General features: G+C 37.4%; 1 protein-coding gene across 1 annotated transcript; it reads left to right on the top strand.

Moving 5' to 3' along the window:
• The first annotated feature begins 40 nt into the window (after positions 1-40).
• ak8 (adenylate kinase 8) lies at positions 41-27,975 on the top strand. Its single transcript, XM_052099707.1, is given in 16 exon segments — positions 41-99; positions 185-288; positions 685-734; positions 1,217-1,325; positions 2,105-2,175; positions 6,868-6,876; positions 6,878-6,950; positions 7,108-7,179; positions 8,362-8,565; positions 9,393-9,434; positions 11,548-11,640; positions 12,291-12,307; positions 12,309-12,381; positions 17,832-17,963; positions 26,399-26,480; positions 27,711-27,975. Coding segments are annotated over 16 exon segments (1,455 nt in total).
• Positions 27,976-27,996: the final 21 nt, after the last annotated feature.

Below are 27,996 nucleotides of genomic sequence, written 5' to 3'. Positions count from 1 at the left end.
GTGACCTACTAGTGTCTTGTGGTGTAGGCCTACTGCATAGATGGATGCAACTGCAAGGCCCCTCAGAATTATACCTGAGATGGCCGTTTATGCAGCAAAAACATGAAATATTTGGTCCAGGTATAAAAATGTCACTATAATGTACAGTAAGTCTTTGTAAAATCTAAGGCAATTTTGTCCAAATAAATGACATACTTTTGCAGGCACTAGTGATACATTTGTTGGTATACAAACCAGAGGAGCCCATTCAATACCTGATTAATTTCCTGAAAAGGGACAGTGTTGATGGTAAGATTTCTGCAATAATGCTCATGTTATAAACATGTTTTGTGTTGAATACTTAATTAAACTGATGTTTTTTCTAACCACAAGATGGCAGTCTTTAACACTAGATCATGTAAAATTAGTCCTTACTATGGAAAGTTGAACGAGCTGCGAATATGAGGCATTTAACAATAAAACGGCAGTCATAATATTCCCATCATCACCTTTTATTCACTTCCAGCCTTGATATAAACTAGAAATATATTAGTAGATTTCAATAACTGAAATCTATATCAATGATAGATTGTGAACAACTCCTTTATTTGAACAAACATTTCAGTTCCAATGCCAGTTATCATTTTGATATAAAATATTGTCATTAATATGAATTGCTGCTCTTTGAAATGCTTATAATTCCAGTGTCAATAATTATATTGATGGGTCCTCCAGCGTCCGGCAAAAGAACCATAGCAAGTGCATTATCTCCATTACATAATTATTGAGTAGCTCATTTAATGTCTGCTCTTTGAACTTTATTTTAAATCAAGATTAAGCCATTCTAGTGTTCATTTTTATTATTTATACCTTCTGAAGTGATATTCAGCATAGTAATGCAGTTACCACAGTTATGTGCCGTGCAATGCATTACAGTGTATTGTGCTACTTTTAAAATAATTCTGTGTATATTTATTTATCTTTGTCTGTGATTCTGAGCAAACTTTCCTCAGACTTAAAGCATATTTAAACTACTAATTTCATGTTTCATGCCTTCATAAATCAAATCAGATACTCAAAGTACAGGAGATACAGTGTGAGGCCACAGAGATCCCGAAACATCTTTAGTCATCTGTACAGGGTTAGCCTACCTGTTCTGTAGCACAGCGTTTTGATTTCTGTTTGTTTGTCAACACTTTATATGCTGTTTCAAATTGTCCTCTTTATCTTGCCACAGGCTAAAAAGTTGTGTTAGCGCACTCTGGCTATTCAAATAACTCTTAGCAATATCTTAAAGGATGACACTGATCTGACCAGAGCTGCACATCAATACCAAGAGAAAAATCAGATGAGGTCACTCTCTTCTTCTTTTTTTCGATTTCTGCCCCTGTCTCTATGATAACAGATGTACTTCTATAAGGGCTGCTATCTGTATTCTGGAGTGCCTAAATCATGATATTCTTTTTAGATAAATAAGTGGAAAAGTTGATCTTATCAGCGTTTGCTACATTCTGTGGATGCCAGTAATTGTTGTCTCTGTGGTATTGTAAAGACATAGGCCTACTGTAGAACTTATTTTGTCTGAAGTCTGATCATGCAAATGTAATGCAGGCTAGTTAGTTCATAAATCAGGAGAGTTGAATAGAATTAGAAGTAGAAAAGAAAAAGAGATGTGCTTAGAAAAAGTGACTCCCAATGGTTTAATTATTCTAATTATCCTCTCACTTAAACTCGCCTTGGCCTTGAGTTTAAAATAGAATGATCCAAAAGATTCCATTTATCATTTTTATTAAATTCACAAAGGAGTGTGAGATGAAAGAAGCAGAGGATGACAGAAATAAGTAGGGATTCAACAGCATATTTGCCTGTATCTTTTTAATAGTAATTGGATTGTTTTTATGGACAGTTGTTTATTAGCGAAAGGAGATGTATGTTTTGTTATTAGGCTGCTAAACTAATGTTAGTGAACACAAATGACAGGTGTCAGGTTTTCTATATTTAGTTTGTTAATTTTTCATGCTTTTAATTTTTGTGCATACCTTGATTTTTTTTAGATTTGATTAAAACATTTGCTTGTTTGCTTGTTGACTCTCAGATTATTGATTGTTGTTATTTATTGTCTGATAGAAGATCCCCAAAGAGCTTTGGATCAAGTTGATTCGGCAACGGCTGTCAAAAATGGATTTTGTTAGATGGGTAAGGATTTATTTACAGATTATCTCTTTTGTAATTTATTTAGAACAAATAACATTCTTCAAAATATTACTTGACCTGAATTAAATTCTAAAGTGGTGAACAATAAAGCAATTAAATGGGAGACACATATTTCCATCTTAAACTCGACATACACATGGTGATCTGAACGTATTTTTTTGTATAAACGTGTTGGACCAATAATGTATTGTTTTTTAATTATTATTATTCTTAATACTGTGATAAATTATTAGGCGTGAGTGTGTCTCTGCCTTTCTTGCGGAGTGCTGGGATGGGTCTCAGGGAATGTAAGACTTCCACTGACTGCTGTTGAGAGTTCTCTGAGAAAAACCTTTCATCAGCAGGCCCCTCACCGGCTGCCAGTTACATGTGATCTCAGAACTAAAGCCACTTAAGAGCCTCACCACTGAGGTGTCCATTCATGTACCCTCTCAGATCTCAAACTCTTTCATTCCTGCTTTCATCTTTCTATAAAATCACACAATCAGTCACAATCTCCCTGATTGTCTCTTTCTCTGAAGTGTCAATTTCTCCTATGCAACAGCACAGAAGAATATGTAAAGCAATCGAATCCAAACGTATTATCCTTTTTATTCCTCGCTAAACTCTGCAAATGGCTTTACTCAATCAAGAATCCCATTGCTAAACTTTTTTCATTGGCATCCTTTAACTTTCACCTTTTAATCTCAGTAGTTTGTGATTAGCGACTCCTTTGAATCTAGTAATGGATGTTTATCCCTTCAGGCAAACTGTCTGATTGTATTTATCAGGTTATTTAATTATTTTCCTTCCCGACTGATCTGCATATGAGTAGAGAATTGAGGTAGAATTTTTCCTCTGTAGATTTAGACACCTGACAAAGCATCTCTGGCTCACCATGAAGAGCCTTCATCTCATGGTCTCCTGCTTCGCACAAGCTTAAATGGGCCAGAGTGCAGAATGATTGACATGTCACATCACCACTGGAGCCTAGACAGCTAAGCTTAATTGCTTTGCCACTGATGTCTGCGTGTGTGTGCTTGTCTACCTGTTTTTCCAAATTAAGCAACATTGAATGTTAATCATGCCTAATCTAGGTCATCTAGTTCATCTCTGCCTGTCAACGCTTCTCAAGCTGTCTTAATTCGTTCACTCTCTCATTCATTCTCTCTTTCTCTCATGAGCCTGCTGTTTGTAAAACTTTGGACTTGTACTCCTGTGGAAAATGAAGACAGTGTGCATAGGTAATGAATAGTGATTTAAAGTAAATATAAATTTAATGAGTGCTTTTCAGATCTGGAAAAAGATGGGCCTTAAAGTAAATGGATAAAAAGAAGGAGGGAAGGAAAGAAAGAAAGATCATGGGGCGCATGTCTCAGTCATCCAGATCCCTAATGAGGCTTCCAAATAAAGTTATGCTCTTTGAATTTGCATATTGTCTGTAATTCTATTTTCAGGGAGAAAGAATCTGAAGAAAAGTTTGCAAATTAAATAATGTTGAAACTTTTTGAGCGCACACAATGCAAATAATGGTTCACAGAGTTTGTTTGATCTGAAATGTTATTTTAGAGAAATGTTCTTTGAATCTGAGTGTGCACACATTTGTTGTGTGAATACATAAAACTCTGTAAAAAAAATGGAGAATGTGAATTTCTATTCTATTCCAAAGTATTGGAAGAAAAATGAGAGCACAGAGCCAATGCTTAATTGATTAGTGGTCGACAAATTGAGATCCAACTGTAAAAGTGAAATGCAATATGATTCAATTTAGCAGATGTTAAAGATTTATACTTAAAGTATACTTTGTACATTGTTTTAATAGTCTTATAATTTTCCAAAATAACTTGATATCAATTTCTATTCTATTCCAAAGAATTAGTGCAGAATGTAAAATTTCAGACAATTTTGATGTGAATCTAAGTGTGCTTACAGTATACCCTATACTTTATATTAAAATCCATATAATTGTATATTTCTATAATTATCCTATTCTATTTAAAAAAAGGAACACTAGAATTGGTTTTTATTTGATTCAGTTTAACAGAAGTTCAAAATGTCAGGCATAGTTTGCAATATACTTTGTACATAGTATTAATAGACTAACAATTTTTCAAAATATACCTAATATGAATTTATTATATTATATTATATTAGATACAATTAGATTAGATTATAATAGAAAACTAGAGCAAAACAATTATTAAAGCACCAAGCCAGTGGTTAACTGATAAGTGGACAAGTAATTGAGATCTAATTATAAAAGTCAAATGCTGCCATATTGCTGGTCTATTGTGTGTGGCAGCAGTGTATTGAGATCAGTGGATGGCATGTCGGGATGTCGCTTCTGCTCCCCTGCCTTGCCTGCTGTTGGGCTGGCTGGTGACATCTGCTTCATGCATGTCCCTCCTGTGATAGCTGTGCCTCACTGCAGATGTTCCGATGCTGGGATCTCTGTCTGTGCCCATTGCTACAGCACATCGGCCCCTTTTGATGTGAGGATGAAACGGAATGAAGCAATTTGCAGTGGGGCTCTGTGTTCTGGTGTGTGTGTGTGTGTATGTGTGTGTATGTGTGTGTGTGTGTGTGTGTGTGTGTGTGTGTGTGTGTGTGTGTGTGTGTGTGTGTGTGTGTGTGTGTGTGTGTGTGTGTGTGTGTGTGTGTGTGTGTGTGTGAGTTAATGTGTGCAGAGAGTTGTGGAGAGTGTATGTGTGTGTTGGGAATATTGAGGAATGGGTCTAAGACTTTGAAACCTGTTTGATTGAAGTTGGTTTGGACCTTACCTAAGTTTCTCAGCTTATCTAAGACGTCTGGCTCTCTATAGATGCATGTGAACTCTGAGTTTTGTGTATAATCTCCTCTTTACCTGATTTCCCTGTGTGTTTTCTCATAAATATTATTTACATCACCATGCCTTCTAAGAAATGCTGCATGCCAGTACACATAAAGGGATAGTTCACTCAAAAAGCAAAATTCTGTCATCATTTACTCAACCTCTTGTTGTTCTAGACCCATATAACTTTCTTTCGTCTGTGTAACACAGTTGAGGACAACTAACTGAGATCTTATTGAAAGTGAAATGTGATATGATTGCAGAGGTTAAATATTTTAGACAATTTTATATAAATGAGTACACATATACAGCATTTTAGCTTGCTTAAATAATACTCTGTTCTTTGTATTGATAGCCTTATAATTTTCCAAATATTAATTTATACTCCTATTCTATTCAATTATATTCTATTCAGCAACAACAACAACAAAAATAAATTAATGTGCAGAGCCAGTACACAACTAATTACAGACAACTTACTGAGATCTAATTTTGAAAGTGGAATGTGAAATGATTCAGTTTGAGGTTAAATATTTTTTTTTAAATCTGAGTAATGAAAACACAAAAGGAGTTGTTAACAGCCTAACTTACCATTTCTTTTTTCCTTGAATGAAATAAAGATGCATTGAAAGCAGAGAAAGTGAGTATGAGGTTGGAACAGCATGAGGTTCAGTAAATTTTGACAGAATTTTCCCTTTTGTGTAAACTACCATTTGACTCATTACACTGTTTACTACACATTAACCCACCTGAAACTAAAACATTGTGGAATCATCAAACTGTAGCGATGAGATTGCAAAGACAAAACCCAGTAAATCAGGCACCACACTACTGACCCTTGTGACCTTTGAAGTGGTTGACAGTTTGCTTAAGGATTAGCTGTGAATGTTCCCTATATTCATGCCTGTATATATTCATTATTCTGTAGACCAGAGGCCTTTCAGACAGTCTGTGAATCAAGCCCCACTCATGGGCTTCCCAGCCACAGAGGCAATCAAGTGCTTAATGGGAAAGTAAGTGGGAGGAAACTTGTGCGCTGCGATCAGGTGAAGCAAAGGATGGGTTTGGCGTTAAAGATCAAAGCCAGAAAAAACAAAGGATGATATCAAACAGACACTCGATACTCGGCAGCAAAAACCCACATCTCCTCTGATAATACTTAGATCTATAAATGTTAGTTGCATATATTTATTTATTTTAAGATTATTCGCTGCAGTAATAAGTTGGCCCCTAACAAGCACTTTTGGGAGATGGTTTCTTTGACTGTTCTTTATTTTACCGCACCATTGCACAGCAAGCCTTGGGATTTAGGAGACTATTAGAGAGAAGGATTTTTTTTATGGATTTGTAGCTAATGAATGATATGCATGCGGTTTACTTTCTTCTTGTGCTGTTTATTGCTAAGTGAGAAGTGTGGAGAGGAGCTGGAGAATTAGGCACATTTTCAAGGTTTTTATGGATTTAACCCTCCATTTGCCTCCCTGCATGAGACCCCATATGGGCCAGTTTTAGTCCTCGTTCATACAACAATTTATACATTCATTATTTAGACTCGTACAGGGCAGCAATTTTATATGAATTATTCATATAAAATTATTCATTCAAAGCCTATTACTGTTTTAAAAGTATTTTTTCCAGGAAGGAGATTGTTTTGCTAATAAGAAAACAATTTTAAAATGTCTAACCTCTGCCTATCACTTTTAAACTTGATGGTGGAAAAGCGCTTAATGTTACCAGGAATGTTGTACTCTGTCACCATAGACTAGAGTATGATTATTAGCATATTGTTTATTGTAGATTGTTCCTTCCTTCTCAAGAGAAGCTTAGGGGTGTGTGTACATAACGTGCATCATGCATTTCTACAGGGCTGGATTTTTGGAAGCCATTCCCAAGACACAAGCAGAGGTATTATGTCTACAAGAAACAGACATCACCCCTGATCATGTTGGTAAGTGGCACATTGTCCAAACACTTTGCTTTTCCAAGCTGAAAAACAAGAGATTTGAAATCAGGATTCTATAATAAGACTGGCCAAATATCTGAATCGCTATCAGTCCCCAGAGATTGTGTCAAACTCTAGCAGCTTTTTAATTCTTTCCTTACAGTAGTGCTGGAAGCTCCTGATCTCGTCTTGATTGAAAGAAGCTTGAGCAAGAGGATTGACCCTGTCATAGGAGGTAATGTTTGTATGATCTTTACACTTTCCTTAGTTCAGAGAGTGAGACTGTGAGACAGGCAGGCAACACACACCCTTGTTAGCATGTATTTCATTATCTGTGGACCTTGACAGCAATCAACCTGTTTGCTGAATCCCAATCGGGCCTCGTGTCCTCAGGGTTTTGGAAAGCCCAGCTGTAATGAACAAAAGCCAGAGCTCCCCATAGATTTTTGATGGTGTGGATGCACCATTTCCACATAATTGCCATTTTCCCTTTTGTTTATTTATGGTCTCTGTTTATGAATATGTTTAGGTACATTTACTCTCAAAATAAATGCTATAAAGGATGTTTTTTTTTTACAATACACTTGGCATGCAATACTTCCACTAAAGTGCAGTGGTTCTCAACATCAAGTGGCAGTGTTGGGTGTAGTACAATTGCAAAGTAATAAATTACTATAAAATAATTACTTTTAAGTAAAAAATAATAGTGCAATGCATTACATTTTAAATACTTGTAATTAGATTACAGTTACTGACTTTCAATTAATTTAATCACTTTTAAGTACATTATAGGGTTATGCTTATTTCTGATATAATATTTATGTAGAATACATTAATTATGGCTGTAATGAGTCATTGTGAATGAGAAATGTGAGGTGCTACGGTATGACTAAGAATGAACAAGAAAGAAATATAGATGTTATTTTGTATTTTTGGTACATATAAACCCATATTTAATGTAGTCTGGGGGTCATATTTTCTTTTACGTTTCATAGTTTTGTTCATGGTTTTCAAAGAATAGGGCATGTCATGTAAAATGTCCATGTTGGCATATAATGTACATAGTTTAGCTAGCTTCTACCAGTGACAGATTAATTTGTGCCAAAATACAGTAGAGTTTGATAGGACACACAGCCAGTGATGGCAACAATAAAGTATATGGGATGCATTTCTCCTCCCTTTTAAAAGTTGATAAGAATTTACTATCCTATCAATGCACATTTATATAATTAGTTGCATTATATTATTTGCATTTAGCACTGTTTTCCCTGCTATCTGTGACATTTCTGGGTCATGACACCAGTTGAGAACGACTGCTCTAGTGTATAAAATATAAATGTTGGTTTTAATGGATAATATCATACTGGACTTTCAGTACATACCATGTTCAGTATCATGTTTTCTTTCTATGTTTCAGATGTGTACCATTTGACCTTCATTTGGCCTGAAATTGCAGAGCTAGCTCAGTGATTAGAAAGCCTCTAGACATTAATGCCAATGGAACTGGTAGCCAGAAAGCTGCAGGAGTACCGCACAGAAGCCCATTCTCTGAAGCACACCTACTACAGCTGCCTGAAGAACATCAATGCTGACCAGCCACATATAGATTTTTTCTCACAAGGTAAACTTCACCACGCTTGCACGCTCTGGAAATAGTGCCTAACACCTACATTTTCCACTTAATCAGTGTGTATATCTATTCTTATTATGACTGGCTTTGCTTGCTTGCTTGCTTACTTAACCTTTATTGTCCCCCATGAGGGCAATTTGTTCTGCAGCAGTGAAATACAGCACATACATAATAAACAATACAAATACAAATTACACTAAAAACATATTATACATTTCAAAAGAATAAAATCAACAAGCTGGAAATCATTATTACAGCCTGAACCCTTGAGGGGTGAGGGAAAATGTGATCTTACATGGGATTTTCCATTTATTGTAAATACTAACAGTTATATTAAATTAATTGTATTTGTTAAATTAACTTAAGCTTAATATTTTTGTTTATCAATATCTGTTTTTAACCTACTTTCTTAATTTTTTCCACTTTGTCCACTTTACTTAAGCCAAATAAGTATGCATGTTTACTAACATTTTTATTGCAACCAGTTTGCTATTTTAAGGTCTTCTACTTGGCGTGCTTTCACTTTTATTTTAATTGATTGTACTGAACCCAAGCTCGCTTCGTCCCCCATCCCACTGCCCCCACTGGTCTCTGTTCACATCATATTATTTGCGTCCAAACTGCAGTCCAATTGTGTCATTAACAATTACAAACAGGCAGCTATTTACCACTGTAACTTGGTAACAACTCAAGAAGATGTCAGCTTTACTGTATTAAGTGAAGTATTAAAGTTTGTCTTTTTGGAATTACCACCAAAACTTGCCATTCACAGAACGACACTTGTACATTGCATTGAATTACTTGTGCAATATGCACAGTTATGAACTGCACCAAAGTTCACATGAAGCATACCCCAGACCACCTTTTCAAGCAGACATGGGAGCAGTTTGTGGGTCTACACCCGTGTTCCGAAAACAGCGCTTACATCATCTAAATGAAATTAACTTTGATGTAATTCGAAGTGTGCATCAAGAGTGCTAGTGTGAAAGGCCCTTTTGATTTTAAATTATAGGGTGCTAATTTATTTTAATCAAGTCCTATTTTGGGATATGGATTAAAATGCTAAAGTCTCTTAAAATTGTCTTGCAATAATACAAATTAGTATTAGGTAGGTCACTGAATTCCATTTAGAGCTTCCCAAACATTCCTACTTATATCGCCTACTCATCTCTTTGCACCATTGTCAATTATATTAAACCAAGATCTACTGCCCCTATGGTTTGGAGGTCAGTAGTGCAGCAGCTGTATTCAGAGGCTGTGATTGACCTGCTTGTCAGGCACTCTCCCAGTTGAGGAGGTTGCCTCAGGCAGCTCTGCAGGCACAGACTATCCCACGAGAATCTGGGCAGGGATGAGCGGTCTTCACCAATTACATTAAGGCCCTCTGAATACAACCTGTCTAAATATTATACCACTCAACTTGACAAAATAATTTTGTCACTTCCCTTCCTTTAGTTGCGAGATAAGGAATTGAGCTTGGTGGTGAATATTTAAACTCGCCTTTGCATACATTACTTTGACTGTAGCATTAGGCAGGTTTGCAGTATTTTGTGAAATTCAAATCATAGTTTTTTTTATTTTAATACAGATGCAAATATATCATAGGTATGAATATCCATGGAACTAATATCTAGTCATTCAAGATTACAGATAGCGTTTTTAGAGATGTCATAAAATCCAACCTCTGTCTATCACTATTTTATCACTATTATTTATATAAAATTATTTTGCCTGCTGGTTTTCCTACCTTCAAATTCAGATTATTTACACAGTTATTTTCTCTCCCATAGCAGCAAACGTTTTTTCTCACAAAGAAATCTGGTTTATCTGCAGGAAAATTAAGGCTCATTTAGTCTCATGGCACATTAGTATTAAAGTCAAAAGCTCTGTTGAGTGCCTATTAAGAAAACGACTCTGTAGCCTAATGGCTTTGTGCTGTGGGCTTGATTTGTACATTGTAAATTGTAGATTTAGCACAGCGTGCCAATTTGCCTTAATCTTCACTTACCAGCACCTGACTTTCTTGAAATCTAAACGGAGGACATTAAATAAATATTTGCAATAAACTCTGCTATAAAACATTCATAAACCCAGACTGAGGTGCAATAAGGCTGTCATCTTAAATCTTGATTAGCGCTAATTCAGCATGCGGTTTGATTGTAACATCGCTACTTTCCCCCTGACTTAGCCTTTTAGGGCATAAACATGTTTGGCATATTAAGCATTTATCATGTTGTTGTATAACAATTAGCAGCATAAAGGGTTGGATGAGAGGGACTCATTAGTTATAATCAGGCTGTTGTTAATCATCACACATTAAAACAGAGGCACAGCACAGGATCTAGACAAACAGCATTGTTGTGAGTGAGACCCAACTGCAAACAGATGGCTTCGTTGTGGATGTCACACTACAAGCAAATGCCCCTGTGGACATGAAAGGAAGACTCTAATGATTAATTAATCAAGTGGCTTTATATTCAGTTTAGTGACAATCTCTGTTTATGATCTGACCGATTGGGCTTTAAGAGGAGGCTGTCACCAGCCTCGCAAATGCACTCTATTATTTTACTGCATTAAACATTCAATAGTGTATACAGTACCTGGTTTGTGAGGTATTAAAGTGTTTGTACAGTACTGTTACTGAACAATCACCAAATACATTTTTTTTTCACCTGCAATTTCTGATGGTGTACCTACAAGTAGTATGTACAACAGTGGCTTATAACTTTAAGTTCAACTCTTCCAATAGATTTGAATTTATTTAATATATTAGCCTGACACACTGTCTTTCATTTACTGGAAATATATATTTCTCTAAACATTTCTGAGACATATTTTACACTAAGGGTGGAGGTGACCTCTGTTATATATCCAATGTATTTTCTCATTCATACATTTTAACATAACAGATGGTTATGTTGTTTCTATACTACAACAATGAACTACATTCTTTCTCGACAATGCTCTGCCTCACCGTCACACCCAGAATTCTACTGCTTGGACCCCCAGGTTCAGGAAAAAGTCTTCAGGGCAAACTAATTGATCTGAACTATGATGTTGTCAGTAGTAAGTTCCCTATAAATTCTAAACCTACTGATAAAGGTGCTGTAAGCAATTTTTTTCATGGAAAGGTATGCAAAAACAATTACTAATATTTATTATCCCTGAAAGATATGAATGAAATAAGTCTCCTGAGATATCCCTCTAGACTCTGTAAACAGCAAAACAAAAAAAATGTCAGAGGACTATGACGCTTTATGCATGTCAATAATTATGCACGTTCTCATAGCATTGTAGTTGCAGTGAAATATTGAGGCATAATGCCATTTTTATGCCATGTTGCTCATAAAAGTTGTCTGTTGAGGGTGCTATTTTGCTGCTGTTATTTTTGACAATCGTTTCTGCTCATTTTGGTCTCAATAATGCTCATTTGTTATCTTTGGAGTGCAGCGTTTTTGAAAGAGGAGGTGTGGCTAATCCAATGAATTCTAGAAAGGCTAAATGCTTATATGCTTATAATACCTTTAATTCTTCATATATGCCTTATTTTGTTCTGATTCTGATTAAGCAAAAAGACGATGTCAATCAGCTATCGACATTATAACAAGATTATACATTCCCAAAGTTACATTGTAGTGTCCATAGTACATTGTTTATTTAAAACTGAAAAAATAACTTTCCTCTGTTCTGTCCCGAATCCCACTCTGTCATTGGAGTTTGTTGTGGTGAGCTTCTTGAAGGCTGTGTCATCTGATGAGAGACATATGGGGGAGCTCATTAAACCATACCTGGAGTCAGAACAGCAAGGTATGCCTCCTCAACTCCTCTATACCTACTGCCAAATGGGTCAATCACACAGAAAAATTGCAACTTCCGCCTGTAAGCTGATTTTGGAGTTCTGTTTCCTGCTTTTGACCAAATAATTGGACCCCCAATAGCCAGTATGGTCTAGCCAGTAAACATGTCACTAAACCCATTGTTTTATATTCAGATCAATATTGGTTTAAATTAATTGTAGTCTAAATACTCATATAATTGATTGATTTAAAGCTGAAGTGTGTAATTTTCAGCTCAATATGCAGAGACAACTATTAATAAACAATGTGTAGGTTTATTGCCCTGAGAAGCGTAACGCTGTGGCTATGTGGCTCTGACAAATCATGTCTTTGTTTGTTTGAGCATCCCTAATGACAATTTTCCACTGCACGTTACGGTTCGACTCGCCTCAACTCTACTCGCTTTACTTTTCGGAGATTGCATTTCCACTGCAGTTTAGTTCCATCTCTATGTGGGTGGGATTATAGGTTGATCGTCATAGTTGTGCCACATCTGCTTGCTACTCATTATGCTGCATAAAGTAGTTGTTGTATGGTGATTTTACACAAGTGTAACATTAAATTGGCCTGGTTGTTTTAGAAGCAAGCTTCCAGTAGCTGGTCAAATAAATAAAGTGAAGCGGAGTATAGAGTTAACATAACAAAACATACCATCCTCCATCATGGATCAACCCCAGTCCAGGGCATTCTCCCTCCCATTTCTCGCTGGTTTAGATGGTGTCCATTTGGTCGAACCACTTCCACTTTTCCTTGATGGTTCTGTAGTCACTTTTAAGTTTTTTAAACTTTTCCCTACACTGTTGGTAGGTCCGGTGGTAGCCATGTACGGCCAAAAGCTGAGACACTTACTGAGAGACTTTTTTGTTTTTCGCTCATCGCTAATGAGTGGATCGTCAGCACCTCGTTTATTGAACACAGTGTGGTTTTGCGCACAGCCATTTCTTTTTTCACGATTCGAAAGTCGTGTGAACAAATGATACTGCTATTGCTATTTCTTACTTTAAAACTAGCGGGTTGATGTCACGTGTCGGCAATCCAGTCACGCTGCTTGTGATGAATCTCCCTGTCCAATCAGTGATCTGCAGGATTTTGACGTCACATTTAGTACCGACTCAGCTTGCTTGGATCCTCGACCGAGGTGGTACTAAAAAAATTGTCAGGTACTGTCCATAGTGGAATACCCTCAAAAAGCGAGCAGAGCAGAGTCGAGTTGAGATGAGTTGTACTGTGCAGTGGAAAAGCCCCATAACAGCCCGACACAGCAGTATTGATTCAACCAATGCTGTGAATTTGTGGTAGGGCTACCTGTTTATTGACCAATGACAGACAGGGAAGTGTTCTGGAAACTTGTTTGAACACATCATTATTTTTGCAGAAATTAAACACTTCAGCTTTAATTCTGCAAACGTGTCTGGATTTTGTAACTGACCCAGTGAGTATATAAAAAAGTACTTTCTGTCCTCTGCCCCCTGCTTTCATATTTACTGCAAAACAACCCTTACTTTTATGGTCCAAACACACCAAAAATGCTCTTTTTGTCTTGACTCTCTGTGACCTTACATTCAATCTCATCATTGTTTTTCTCTTCCTCACACCCTCTGTGTCTGATCAACACCACTCTGTTCTGAATCCCTCAGAGACCATAAGTAAATACATAAAGTCCCGCCCCTCAGAGAATGCATTCAACCGCTGGGACTGCCAATCACTGCTTTTATCACAGCTCTGGCCCGAGCCACTCGCCTTGAGCAAGTTTACATTAATTTAATAAAGATCCTCACGGGATGTAAAGCATTGAATGTAAGTGCAGATGTGTGTGTGTTTGTGTGTGTGTGTTGTGTGTGTGTGTGTGTGTGTGTGTGTGTGTGTGTGTGTGTGTGTGTGTGTGTGTGTGTGTGTGTGTGTATGTGTGAGCGTGTATTTATCACTTTGTGGGGACCAAATGTCCCCATAAGGATAGTAAAACCCGAAATTTTTGACCTTGTGGGGACATTTGGTTGGTCCCCATGAGGAAAACAGCTTATAAATCATACTAAATTATGTTTTTTGAAAATGTAAAAATGCAGAAAGTTTTCTGTGAGGGTTAGGTTTAGGGGTAGGGTTAGGTTTAGGGGATAGAATATAAAGTTTGTACAATATAAAAACCATTATGTCTATGGAAAGTCCCCATAAAACATGGAAACACAACATGTGTGTGTGTGTGTGTGTGTGTGTGTGTGTGTGTGTGTGTGTGTGTGTGTGTGTGTGTGTGTGTGTGTGTGTGTGTGTGTGTGTGTGTGTGTGTGTGTGTGTTTAAATACAATTTAAAAAAAAAATTCAACTTGTTCCAAACCTGTATGACATTCTCTCTTCCATGGAAGATGTTAGGCAGTATGCTAGTCTCAGTCACCATTCATATTCATTGCATCTTTTTCACCCATACAATATATGTGAATGGTGAATGAGGCAGTCACTCAGCCAAACATCTCCTTTTGTGTTACATGGAAGAAAGGGAGTCAAGGTTTGGAACAACATTTGGGTGTGTTTCAAAAACATTTTAATTCTAAAGTGTTTTATTTTGGGTAATACCCATGCCTTGTACTACTCTAGACCGGCTACAGTTATATCATTTTCTATCATCCTCTTGTGGATGGCAATGCAAATATATCGATGGCAAGGCCAATATACGATGCCTCAATATGATATCGATAAAATAACGTGCTCAATACTCAATATATTGATATTTTATGACATGCCTAGTAACACATAATGCTAACTTGACATTATTACATCATATTATGCTTAATAGATCTTTATGTAAAGGTTTCATTCACCCAAATATTTTCATTCATGGCATCCCAGATGTGTAGGACTTTCTTCTACTGAACACAAACAAAGATGTTTAGAAGAATATCTCAGCTCTGTAGGTCCATACAATGCAAGTGAATGTTCCAAAATGCTCCAAAAAGGAGATAACATCAGCATAAAAGTAATCCATAAGACTCCAGTGACTTAAACAATGTCTTCTTAAGTGATCCAGTTGGTTTTGGGTGAGAACAGACAAACTGTAACTCCTTTTTCACTGTACATCTTGACATCAGTCTTCTTGGCGATCATGATTTCAAGCTCGATTACACTTCCTATAGTGCCATCTAGCTCTGCACATGCATAGCACTAGGAAGTGTAATCGAACTTGAAATCATGATCGTGCCTAGAGACTGCAATGACAAGATGTACAGTGAAAAAGGAGTTATATTTTAGTCTGTTCTCACCCAAAACCAACTGGATCGCTTCAGATGACATGGATTAAACTGGAGTTTTATGGATTACTTTTACGCTGACTTTTTGTATCTTTTGGAGTACTGATCACCATTCACTTGTATTACCTGGCCCTGCAGAACTAAGATATTCTTTGAAAAACCTTAGCTTGTGTTTGATCCATTATATATGAATATTTCAAATCACATGAACTCTGATTAGTTAAGCATTATATAATGTTTGTTGTTGTTTTATTAATGAATGTTATAATAAAGTGTTTCTAAAGCGTATTTGTTCTCTTTATATACAAGGTGCTGTGAAGATAAAAGCTATTATGGCTTGTAAAGAAATCTTGACTATTTAAGTGGACACAACTGATTTTGGGTTTACTTGCAGTTTATATGATCCATCCATGTCCAATCCACATATACACATGCTTAGCCAGCATGATTTTCAGATCTGCCAAGTATATTTAGTATATTTTTTAGCTCTAGCTGTGTCTCTCACAAGCAGCATATGATCATAAAGTGATGCTGCAAGTTTGTTGAAGAAGCGATGTTTGCATATGAAATGCTATGTAAATGTTTTGTTAGCTCATATTCCATTGCCTGGTTGAACAGGGCTGTGGTATCATTGGAAAGTAATTTTTGTGCCGTCTAAAAACCTCTCCCTCTCTTTCTTCCCCCTCATCCTCTCCTTACCTCTCTCCTTCATTCTTAGTGACTGCAAGGGTTTGAGGCAGAGCGCTTGCCTAAATAATTTACAAGTTGATTAATGGCCTCACAGGGGTATAATTAGGTGATATAGAGATGGTGGCTAGTGTAACCAGTACAGTGCTTTGGGGATTTGGGAAGTCAGATTATTAAGCAAACCAAAAACTAGTCTTATGAGAAGTGAAGGACGAGAGGAAGGAAAGAAGAGAAACCCACTCCAGGCTGCCTGATGTTTGAAGCCGGGCTGCAGAGATAAGCAAGCGGCTGTGCGCGTTTGATGTGGAAATTGGACAGTTTGAAACCGTCGACTTTAATTTTTCACCAGCTGCAGGGACCCCCCTGGGTGCCAGCTTGCTTTCCTTAAAGAATGCGGTTCTATTTTCTTCTCCCTCATTATTTGTTTGTCCTCTGCTGCTCTCGTTATCTTCCATTTTTCCTCAACATTAGGAGCGCCACCTTCATCTGTTGCACTTTCTATCGGTTCTAAGAGGTGCCATCATCCCCTTAAACAATTCAATGCTGTTGCCTTTCAGGCAGCCGCTGACTGTTTTTGTACTCTGAAAAGGACCTGCGAAATATCTTCAAAAGACAAAATGTACATACATGAATTTAAATGACACTATGCCTGCTAATTATTTATCACCTCACATCTGAATAAAGCCCATGATTTGATACAGATACAAACAAAAGGCACATCCTTGATAATACTGGTTGATGTGAGATCACTGATTTTTTTTACATGGAGATGATGTTTCTTTCTTTTTTCTGTTCTTCTCAAACCATCTCTTTAAATTCAATCTTCTTGATGGTGAGTTCCAAGGCCCTTACCTGATCACAATGCTCTAAATTTGTTACATGCCCTGCACCTCTGTTTAAATGAAACATAAAAAAAAATCTGTATCTTCATATGTTGTCTTATCAGATCAAATTGACTGTTCATTTGGCTGAGTTTCTTGAATGTCTGTTGAAAACCTTAGGGGAGCGCATCCTGTATCTAAATGTGTTATATTTTCAAAAAGTTATCCTATTGTTTTTCTTTCTATAAAGTGCTATATTTCCTCCGTACCTGAAAGTAAGTAAACAAATGAAAGAGACCTTTCTCAGGTCCGTTAGATCTGTAACACTGTGATCTGACACCCTACAGGGAGGAATATATACAATATTTCAAACAAAATGCTAAGCAGGTGTGTTTGTGTGTGCATATCGTAGGGTAATCCCCACTGAATGTCATGTTTACAGTATATAGGATGAGTGTCATTCAAAGGACAATGCCAGTTGAGTCTCAGGAGTCTGAACCTTTTGCATCAAAATATTTTAGATTCTCAAAGTTTGACTTAATGAGATTTCTCCTTTTTTACTCTTCTCATTGTTGTACTTCTATCATGTAATTATGAAAAAGCACAAAAAAATGATAAATATAGGATAACAGAATAGTATCCTCCCGCTTTATTAATGTAATTTTTTATACTTACAATGCCTTCCAGTATAGTGCTTCAGATCCTGACAGAGAGACTGAACAGGATGGACTGTACCACCAGAGGCTGGATGCGCCATGGCTTTCCTCAAGATGTGGAGCAGGCAGAGAAGTCCAACGTTATACCTAACAGATAAATAATAATTTAATTACCACAGAAAATAATTTCAACTCATATTTCAGTTTGTAAAAACAAACAAAAAATATGCTGTACTGGTAGGCCCACCCAGAGGCTTCTTTGTAAAGGAATATTCTGGGTTCAATGCAAATTAAACTCAATTGACAGCATCTATGACAATGTTTATTACCACAAAAAAGTATTTAAAAAAGAATAAAAAATCGAAGTGACGGTGAGACACTTAAAATGTAAGTGAATGGGGACAATTTTTGGAGGGTTTAAAGGCAGAAATGTGAAGATTATAATTTTATAAAAGCACTTACATTAATTCTTCTGTTAAAACTCACGTATTATTTGAGCTGTAAAGTTGTTTAAATCGGGGGTTTTTACAGTCATTTTAGGGTTTTAGGGTTTGTTGACATTACATCTTCATGTCAACAAAGTTGTAAAATTGGCTAAAACTTTACACAGAAGAGGTAAGTATGTGATTTTACACACATTGTTTATGTCTTGTGTCTATACTTTTGAAATGGTGACTATTTTACCGTTTACAGATTGGCCCCATTCACTTCCATTGTAAGTAACTCATTGGAACACAGATTTTTGCGGGCAGATTTGACGGGCACATCAAAATGATTTTTTGTGGTAATCAGTATTATGCACAAATGCTGTCAACTGAGCTTAACTTGTATTGAATTGTAAGTGTCATTCTGTACAACAAATTTTTAGGTTTTTACAAATTGATGTCGAAATAATTTTGTCTGCTAACCGATAGCATGCCACAGATAAGTCAGACCTTCACTTGCATTTAACCCAGAACGTTCCTTACAATGGCTATACATGTCTAAACTGAATAACATGAATAACTTTGTGCTAAGAATATGACCGAACAGGGAACTAAACATACATTAATAAACAATATATTAATTTCTTCTGTCCATTTTCTTTATTGATTTCAACCTATGAATCATCTATCCATTGTATTCCCATTTATTTACTGGACAAATTCTGAAGGACTGTCACAGTGACGGATGTGGCGATGTAAACAGAGATGTGTAGAAGGATAACAAAAGAGAGGCAATGTATGAACTATGTGATTCTGTCAGGTTAATTTTTGTAATTTGTGTCGTCTCAGTAATCCTAAATAGTGAGTGTAACCGTAAGGCTCAGATTGCCTTCTCAGATTACCCTTTACTCAGCTGCCTTGGAGGATCTGATAGCACAGATTACACAACATGTCCTCTGTATGTTTCCCCTCATCAGAGTGCTCACGTGGAGGTTAGGTCATCAGTGAAAATAACCTTGTCCTAATTCTGTCTCCTCTGACGTAGAAACAAGAGAGGAAGCATAGATCTGTGATGTTTTTCTGGACTTCAATTAGGATAACAAGAACATTACCATTCTCATCTGCTCACCTGAGTAGCCTTGGACCTGTTTTAGATTATTGCGCCCTATCCTGCTGTTTTTCTCATCATTATTCCTCACTTCAATGTGATCTAAAAATGTTATGTGCTCTCTTAAAAAATTAGTTCATCCATAATTTAACATTTTGTTTTTTGTTTACGCACCCTCATTTCTTTCCAAACCCGTATGACTTTCTTTCTTCAGTGGGCCATAATAGGAGACATTTTAAAGCTTCTTGACATTGCTCTTTTTTCCATACAATGAAAGTGAATGGGGACCCTGAGTCCCTGACATTTTAGGGTGCTTTTACACTGGCACTTTTGGTGTGCACCCGGGGTCGAATGACATCAAAGTTCGGTTCATTTGGATAATGTGAATGCTGTTTTCTGAACTTGGGTGTGCACACGTGAACCGCACCCATATCCGTTTTTGTTTTTGGTGAGAAGTATCTCTTTAAGATTTGATCACAGATGTCAACGAGCAGCTACAGTGTCTGTTTCCCTCTCTGCTTCTGCATAGCAAGGCCTTATTTCCTCCATTAACAGCCCCTCTTGTTTAGGCTAATGGCAGGAGACCTCATTTACATAGCATTAGCGTAATTGATTCGTAGGCCTGCGGTTAGCCTGGCCCTGAAACAATGGGGAGATAATGTTTCTGATGGCCAGTGATGGCCCAATGGCGGCACTGTACCTGACAGCTTTATTAATTAACAGCTCTCTGGTTACCAAGGCTTTAGTGAGGATGAATAAGTCAAGTTCTTCTGGAATAGTGCCAGGGCATGTGCATTTAATATGTGTCACTGGTAGAAGGGAGAGGGGACAGAGTGCAGCAGTGTTGGCATACTGGCTAGACTGAAGTGATCCCTTTACCCATTTCCTGAAAGGGCTTGATTAACAGAGCTCATTTGAGTTGGTGCCTGCAGGTGCCAGACAATGTTCTTTTTGTGGCACCAGAGTTTTTAGCTTGTATTTACAAACTTAGGTTCAGATACTTTGGGTTGTTAATACTGTGTTAAAGTGCATTAATACTCAGTGTTTAGGCATAACTTATAGAACCCATGAAATTGGAGTTACGCGGCTTTCAGTCCATGCATGTTAGCTTTTGAGTCATCTATATGCTAGTGTACTCTTATAACTTTAAAAAAAATATTTTTACAGATTAAAATTTACAGTATTTCTCTTCTGTTAATGCAGACCACAAATATAAATGACTCATCCTGCACTGTACAGATTTGTGCACAAATGCTTTCTAGAATGCGAATGACCCTCCCCCCAAAACCACCTGCAATCAACTAGCAAGAAGTAATGGGTGTGATGTAACTAAAGCCTATTGGCTGTTTTATTGGAAAAGGTGCAGGCATACTACACTTCGTGCTCCATTCACTCCCATTCAAATGCATCTGAACATGGGAGACCGGAAACACAAGCTCATGTGAAGAAATTTCGCATTCCACTGCAAATGAAAGTACAGGTTTGGTTAACTCTGACCTGAAGATGGATAATGAGAAGACGTGGGACCAAAAGAAGATCGAAATGTCACACACGGACCTCTTGGCTCAATACAAGGAATACATATTTCAAAGCTGCAATATAATATTTTTTGTTATGTGTAATAGATTATTTATTAAAATCAGCAGTCCTCATGCTAGGGGCGGTTCTAGGGTCAGTGGATATTCAGGGCTTAGCCCAGACCTCCTTTGATGAAACATTGGAATATAATACACTTTAAAATAAAAGTTTAAATGTTACATCTGTTAGATGTCATTTATATTGTACATTTTTAAATATTACTGGGACTAAAAGGTCCCGCTAAGAAATTGCATGCTTTTAACTATGTTCTTTAAAGTAACAGTTTACTCAAAAATTATAATTCTCTCATAATTTACCCTTATACCATCTCAAACTACAATGCAAGTGAATGGTTACCACATTTTTAACCACCAATAAGGACATAAAGGCAGCACAAAGGTAATCCATAAGACTAGATAAATTAAACACACACACACACACACACACACACACACACACACAGAAAGAGCAGAGCACAACAGAAAAATGCACAAAATAACACAGGCTGTAACAGTGGTTTAATCCATGTCTTTATACGTTCATGATTTCAAGCTTGATTAATGTGGCAGAAAGAAAAACTTTAAATCCATTATAACAACTATATAGACAGTCTTCATGCTTTCAATTTGGATCTAGGCACAGCTAGGAAGACCTTCTTCTCAAACATTATAAACAACATCATAAACAATGCCTGCACTCTTTTATGCTACTGTAGAGAGACTAACCCCCCAACACAGGTTCCCAGTGAAATGCTCTCTGACAGCAAATGCAACGAATTTGCATCTTTATCATGAAAAAGATCAATTATATTTGAATAGTGATCAGCTCGTTCTCATGTTGCACTGAGAACAGACAGCACCCACCACAACAACTTCAGAAATGAGTCATTATGCCAGATTTTGAGGCAATATATGGCAGAACTCTGGAAAAAATAGTAAAGCATCTTAAAACGTTGACCTGCTGTCTTGACACACTTTCTACTTGCCGATTCAAGCAAAATATCAGTGCTGGTATTACTAGATCTCAGTGCTGCTTTCTACACTGATGACCACAACATTCTCCTAAATAGACTGGAAAACTGGGTGGGGTTTTCTGGGACGTCCTCAGCTGGTTCAGGTCATATCTAGAAGGGAGGGGCTGCTATGTGAACATAAGGAACTATGAATCTGAGTGGACATCCATGACGTGTGGAGTCCCACAAGACTCAATCCTTGCACCGCTCCTGTTCAACCTGTATAAGCTCCCACTAGGCCAAATTATGAAAAAGAACCAAATTGCGTACCATAGCTATGCAGATGACACCCAGATATATCTAGCCATATCGCCAAATGACTACAGCCTCATAGACTCTCTGTGCAGTGCATTTATTAAATTAACAGTTGGATGTGCCAAAACATCCTTCAGTTAAAAAACAACACAACAAAGACAAAATTCCCATGGTGAACACATACCTTGACTCCAGGGGTCTTAAGATAAAAGGTTCAACTAGACACATCAAATCAATAATCAAATCAGCCTACTATCATCTAAAAATATAGCGAGAATGAGATATTTTGTATCCAGTCAAGACTTAGAGAAACTTGTTCATGCATTCATCACCAGTAGGGTGGACTACTGGAATGTACTTCTCACTGACCTTCTCAAAAAAGACCATTAGACAGCTGCAGCTCATTCAAAAGGCTGCTACATGGATTCTTACCCAAACCAAAAAACTGAGCATATTACTCCAGTCCTCATGTCTGTACACTGGCTTCCATTTAGAATTGGACAGACTGGTATTTAGAATTGATTTTAATGTACTATTACTCATTTAAAAATCCCTTTATTGCCTAGGACCTAAATACATTGCAGATATGCTTGTTGAATATAAACCTAACAGACTCATCTCAGATCATTGGTATCAAATCAGTTAGACATTCAGAGGGTTCACTCAAAACAAGGTGAGATTTAGCTATTATGCCACCTGCGGCTGGAACCAGCTTCCAGAAGAGGTCAGGTGTGCTCCAACAGTAGCCACATTCAAATTCAGACAGGTTGCAACATGAAATATTTATCCATATTTCCATTGATCATGCTATAAATAATGTGTTTGTGTGGGGGGGGGCTTGCTTGTTTTTATTATTCCCCCAGAATCTAAGTGCCTGAGTGTGACCGCCCATTAAGACTGTCGATATGCCCCACCTAAACTTCCTGTTTCAATAGGAAATACGTTGATACTACTTTGCTCATCAAGCAATTTAATTGGGTCTTTTCGAGCTTAAAAAAACTGTTTAAATTAATTGTTTTTAATTACGCTTTTGTAGCCACCTTATTTTTCAGACTTTGGCTTTGTGTGGTTAAAACATACTGTTAATGTAATAATGACCTCTTTACCTTGCTGACTGTTTTGTGGCTGCAAGCAATCCACTGTAATGACTGTCAGTTCCAGTCAGTGCTCCGTCTATTGTCATGTAAAGGAAGTTACCTGATCCATGAAAGAAGATGAAAGAGGGAGAAAAGGAAAAAGGATGCTCACTGATGAACTTCCCTCATCAGATAATTGAGAATGCCTTTGCTCTGATTTCTCTCAAGGCACATGTGGCTGATCTTCTTTTGAAAAGATGATCAGTCACAATTTGCCCTAAACTTAATGAAAAGGCAGTCTTAAATTTCTAAAAATGACTGTCCCACGGTCATGTATGAATCGTGGATCATTATTAGTAATGATGGAACATCACAAAATACAGCTGAAGACCCATGTCCAAACACCCCTTACATGGTCATTGTCTGACTGTATTCCAGGTCATTGTGACTTTGACAGTTTCACTGGTCTCACTCCCTCCCCACCTTCCAGTCTTTAACTACTCTCCAGTTTGGCTATTCATTAGACTCTTACAGCCTTGACACAGTCACAAACAATCAGAGTCTTTGGAAGCTCTGAAATATGCATGGCTACCCATGACAGGTAGATAAAGAAGAGCAATTAGCCATGTAATCTAAGAGTTTGGCCCAATTGCCTGCTTTCGTCTCTCTCTTACTCTCTCTCTCTCACTCACTCTCTCTCTCTCTCTCTCTCTCTCTCTCTCTCTCTCTCTCTCTCTCTCTCTCTCTCCCCTCAGCCCTTGCTTTCCACCTGCACTGTGCACTTGCTCTCTATTAGTTATATGTGTCTGGTCCCCATCAAATCAAGCAACACTTCCTCTGATTGGCTTATTAATTATACAGCAGGGGCAGCATTACAATTTAATCAGTGGTAAACATTGCCGTGGCTACCTGTAAAGAATCTTTCCCTCATTAATTTCTTAATTTGGAGAGATAGAAAGGGAGGCAGAAGGGAACGGCAGAGCTGGGAGAGATCGGATGGACTGAGACCTTCTTGGATCACCTCTGCTGAGTCAGTAAGCTAAAAAACAAAAGAGTCAAAGGCTACCAGCTACTCATACCATATACTAGTGGAAGAATAGATATACACACACATACACTGACTGCAGGGTATAGCAATACTCATCACCTGTGCATAAGGTTGGGCAGTAACGGAATACATGTAAAATGATTACGTATTTAAAATACAAAATATAAGTAACTGTATTCCACTAGTTACAATTTAAATAATTGGTAATTAGAATACAGTTACGTTCAAAAAGTATTTAGAATACTGAAGAGAATACTTTGCATTTTATTGTCATTTGTTTCATTTAATATTTAGTCCTTTCAGAGGAAAAACATTTATACATATAAAAGATGTGAACCAAAGTGCATTTGAACAGCAGTGAAACACTTTGTTATGATGTGTTACATTCATACGAGCAGACAGAGGAGTTTTAAGCAGAAGAAATAAAATAAACCTTGTGTAAATTGTCAGCTTTACGCTAAGCTTAAATGCTATTATAGCCATTTTCCATGTACATGTTATCAGCCACGATCATATTTTTTTAAGAAGAAAATTCACGTTTTTTTCTAGTAAGACCTTTTGATATTAGGGCAAAATCATATTCTTGATCATATTTTTTTTTTTTCCTGTAAAAATATATAAAAATCCTGTACAACACTGTATAAGATATTTAGGTTTTTCAGAGAATGTATTTTTAATGTGTATTTTGTTTTACTGTTCTGACAGAGTTTTTATAGTCAGAACAAGTGAAAAAATCTACCAGTGCTGAAGTAGTCCAAAGTATTTAGAATATGTTACTGACCTTGAGTAATCTAACGGAATACGTTACAAATTACATTTTACAGTATGTATTCTGTAATCTGTAGTGAATACATTTCAAAAGTAACTCTCCCAACCTTGCCTGTGCAATTTGGGAACATTTGTTAGCAGCAGAGGACTGTCAAGCTCTTGTTATCTGCCTTGTTTTAGTCAGCCATTTGTTAGAGGATCTCAAGCTGTCATGTAAAAAACATCTAATGTAAATCAATTCATCTTGTAGAGTGGGAAGAAAGACAAACGCAAGCCCCCACTCTCCCATCCTCCAGCCGCAGACACAACGCTCCATCCTTGTGCTCCACCACATTTATAAATATTTCATGAGGAAGCATAAATATTAATTCTAATAGCTTTGCAGAGTAGTTATTATTTCTTTTTTAAGACAAATATTCATTAAAAATTGAGCGAAGCCTTTTTCTGAAATAATTAAACCTACACACACACACACACACACACACATATTATCATGCCTCAACACATCACATATTTTGCCATTTCAGTTCAGGGTATTAGTCAGTTAAAGCACCATGTCTCCTTTGTCCATTTCAGAGGACCCAGTGGTTCACAGTGGTACTGAGAGCCAGGAACACAAAGACATTTAAATATTTTATCAAAAGCACCAGCTCAGATCTCTCTCTCCCCACATTGTTCCTTCCTTTTCTCACCCCTTTTGTGAAGCGGAAGGCCTCATACTTAAAAAGTATGCTGAGCATTCATAACCTCTTTTAGGTGGCTAAAAATGTAATTATGTTATGAAGGAGGAGGCAAGGTTGCAGTCCTCTAGGGGCTTGGAAGAAATCAGTTGGGATGAGACTGACATTTGCACCCCACCACCTGACCACACCATTAGGCCCACTTTGTGTCTGGACAATGTCAAAACAGAATGACCCCTGGGTAGAAAACCCAACATTCCTCTGTTGATGTCCTGGCCCTGGCCCAGGAGAGTATCCCTGTTTTCCATTATTTTCATCATTATTTATTTAGTTCTAATACCCACGCATTATGATTATTCCTCTTTGAATACTCGATGCAGTCTACATATAATGGAATAATGGATTGATATGGTTTTCGCATGACCTCCTTTGATTCTAGAGGCACTGTGACATTTGTTGACTTTTGACTTTCATGGTATTAAAATGATGAAGCCTATTTTATCAGCCTTTATTAGATCATGGTTCTTTTGCTTCAATGTAATGTCTTTAAAAACAGTAGCACATATTGCACAGGTGATTTGAGAGGGTCACAGTTATAATGACACACTTTCTCATATTTATGGCCTTCATCCACTCTTGGGTCTTCTCTCTGGAGATGACTGATGACATTGCAGTTAAGAGGGTAACACTGAAGGGTGTGTATCCTGCGACTGGAGAATGGTGAGAAATAATCCAACACATATGCATATACGCACACTTCTTTCTGTAAATGCTTTTTTTGTGGAGGCTAGTTACCCTAGTGTACTTCTAAATGTTGACAAAAGTCCCTTTTACTGGAGCAGATATTTATGTTGGACTACACAAATTTCTGTCTAATCAAATGCTCTTTAGAATGAGACTGAGAATGAGAATCTCTCCCCCTGCATCCAACCAGCAAGTAGCCAATCATGTTTCATAGCTGTGATGTAACTAAAGCCTACTGGCTACTTAAACCTATTAAAAAGGCACAAGTCCTTCAGTCTGTCCTTTACTTGCTGTTCATTTAGAAATAAGGACATAAAAGTACCATATTTATGCTCAAAAGGCCACTGAGTCATCACAAGCAGTTCACTTCCACGACTTGGTAAGATTGCATTCATATCAGCAGCAAACCGTACCAGAGTTCACATGAACCGTACACCAGACCACCTTTTTCAAGTGGACCCGGTGCGGTTCACTGGTGCACACCTGAGTTTGGAAAACAGCTTTCATATTATCTAAATTAACCTAACTTTGACATCATTCGACCCCGGGTGCACACCAAAAGTACTAGTGTGAAAGCACCCTTAGTTGGAGGCATGGACTGTTAGTTGGGGCACATTCTCTGACACCCACGCTGAAAAGACCAGCATTATTGGTCACCAGCTTATGTTGTGTTTTGTGTACTTGTCCTCCAGCATGGGATGCTGGTGTCCTGGTATCTCCACCAGGCTTTTAAACTAGTTTAAGCCGCTTCATCAGAATAACCGTGCTTGGTTTTACTGGTGAAAAGAATGGTCCACCAGTTAGACCATCACAAAACCATCATAACTAGCCTAGACAAGCATGGGAATTGCATGCTGGTTAAAGGTGCAGTAAGCTATTTTTTCATGCAAAAAAAATGTTGTACTCCCTGAAATATATTAATGAAATAAACGTTGTGGCTAAAATCTCTTACAGCACCTTTATTCTGGTGTTTTTAGCAGGGATGTTGAGCTGAGGTGCTCATTCTGGGTATTGTGAGTTCGAGTTTTGCTTGTGTCATTTCCTGATCCAATTTCTATCCTTCTCTCTGTATTATTTCCTATCCTCTTTTTACAGTGACTGTCAATAAAAGTTGCGAAAAAAGGCAACATTTCATTTTTTACATTTTAGTTAATGATAACATGTTTTTGTTCTAATGCATCATTCAAATGTGTTTGTACTCTGCAGGAACCAAAGTTTGTATAAGTCTGCCCCGAATTCAGAAGTGCAGGCCCGGCTTTGGTTTAACCCACAGGATTTATAGGTGCAGCTGCTAAAGAGGCTTAAAGATAACTGGTTCCATGCAGTGAGCCTACAGGTCTTCTACCCACAGGCAGTGTGCATCAATGCTGACCAGGACCCGCACACAGTGTTTGAGTCACTTGAGAGCTGACTAGTGGTTCGACTGCTAAAAATACTGTCTAACAAAGAATGTGGGCTGATGGGCCAGTAAACATTGTTAAAAATACACATA

Source organism: Xyrauchen texanus, chromosome 3, assembly GCF_025860055.1.
Source record: "Xyrauchen texanus isolate HMW12.3.18 chromosome 3, RBS_HiC_50CHRs, whole genome shotgun sequence".
NCBI classification, from domain to species: Eukaryota; Metazoa; Chordata; class Actinopteri; order Cypriniformes; family Catostomidae; genus Xyrauchen; species Xyrauchen texanus.
Note: the sequence above shows the minus strand (reverse complement) of the source record. Positions and strands in the feature narration are given on the sequence as shown.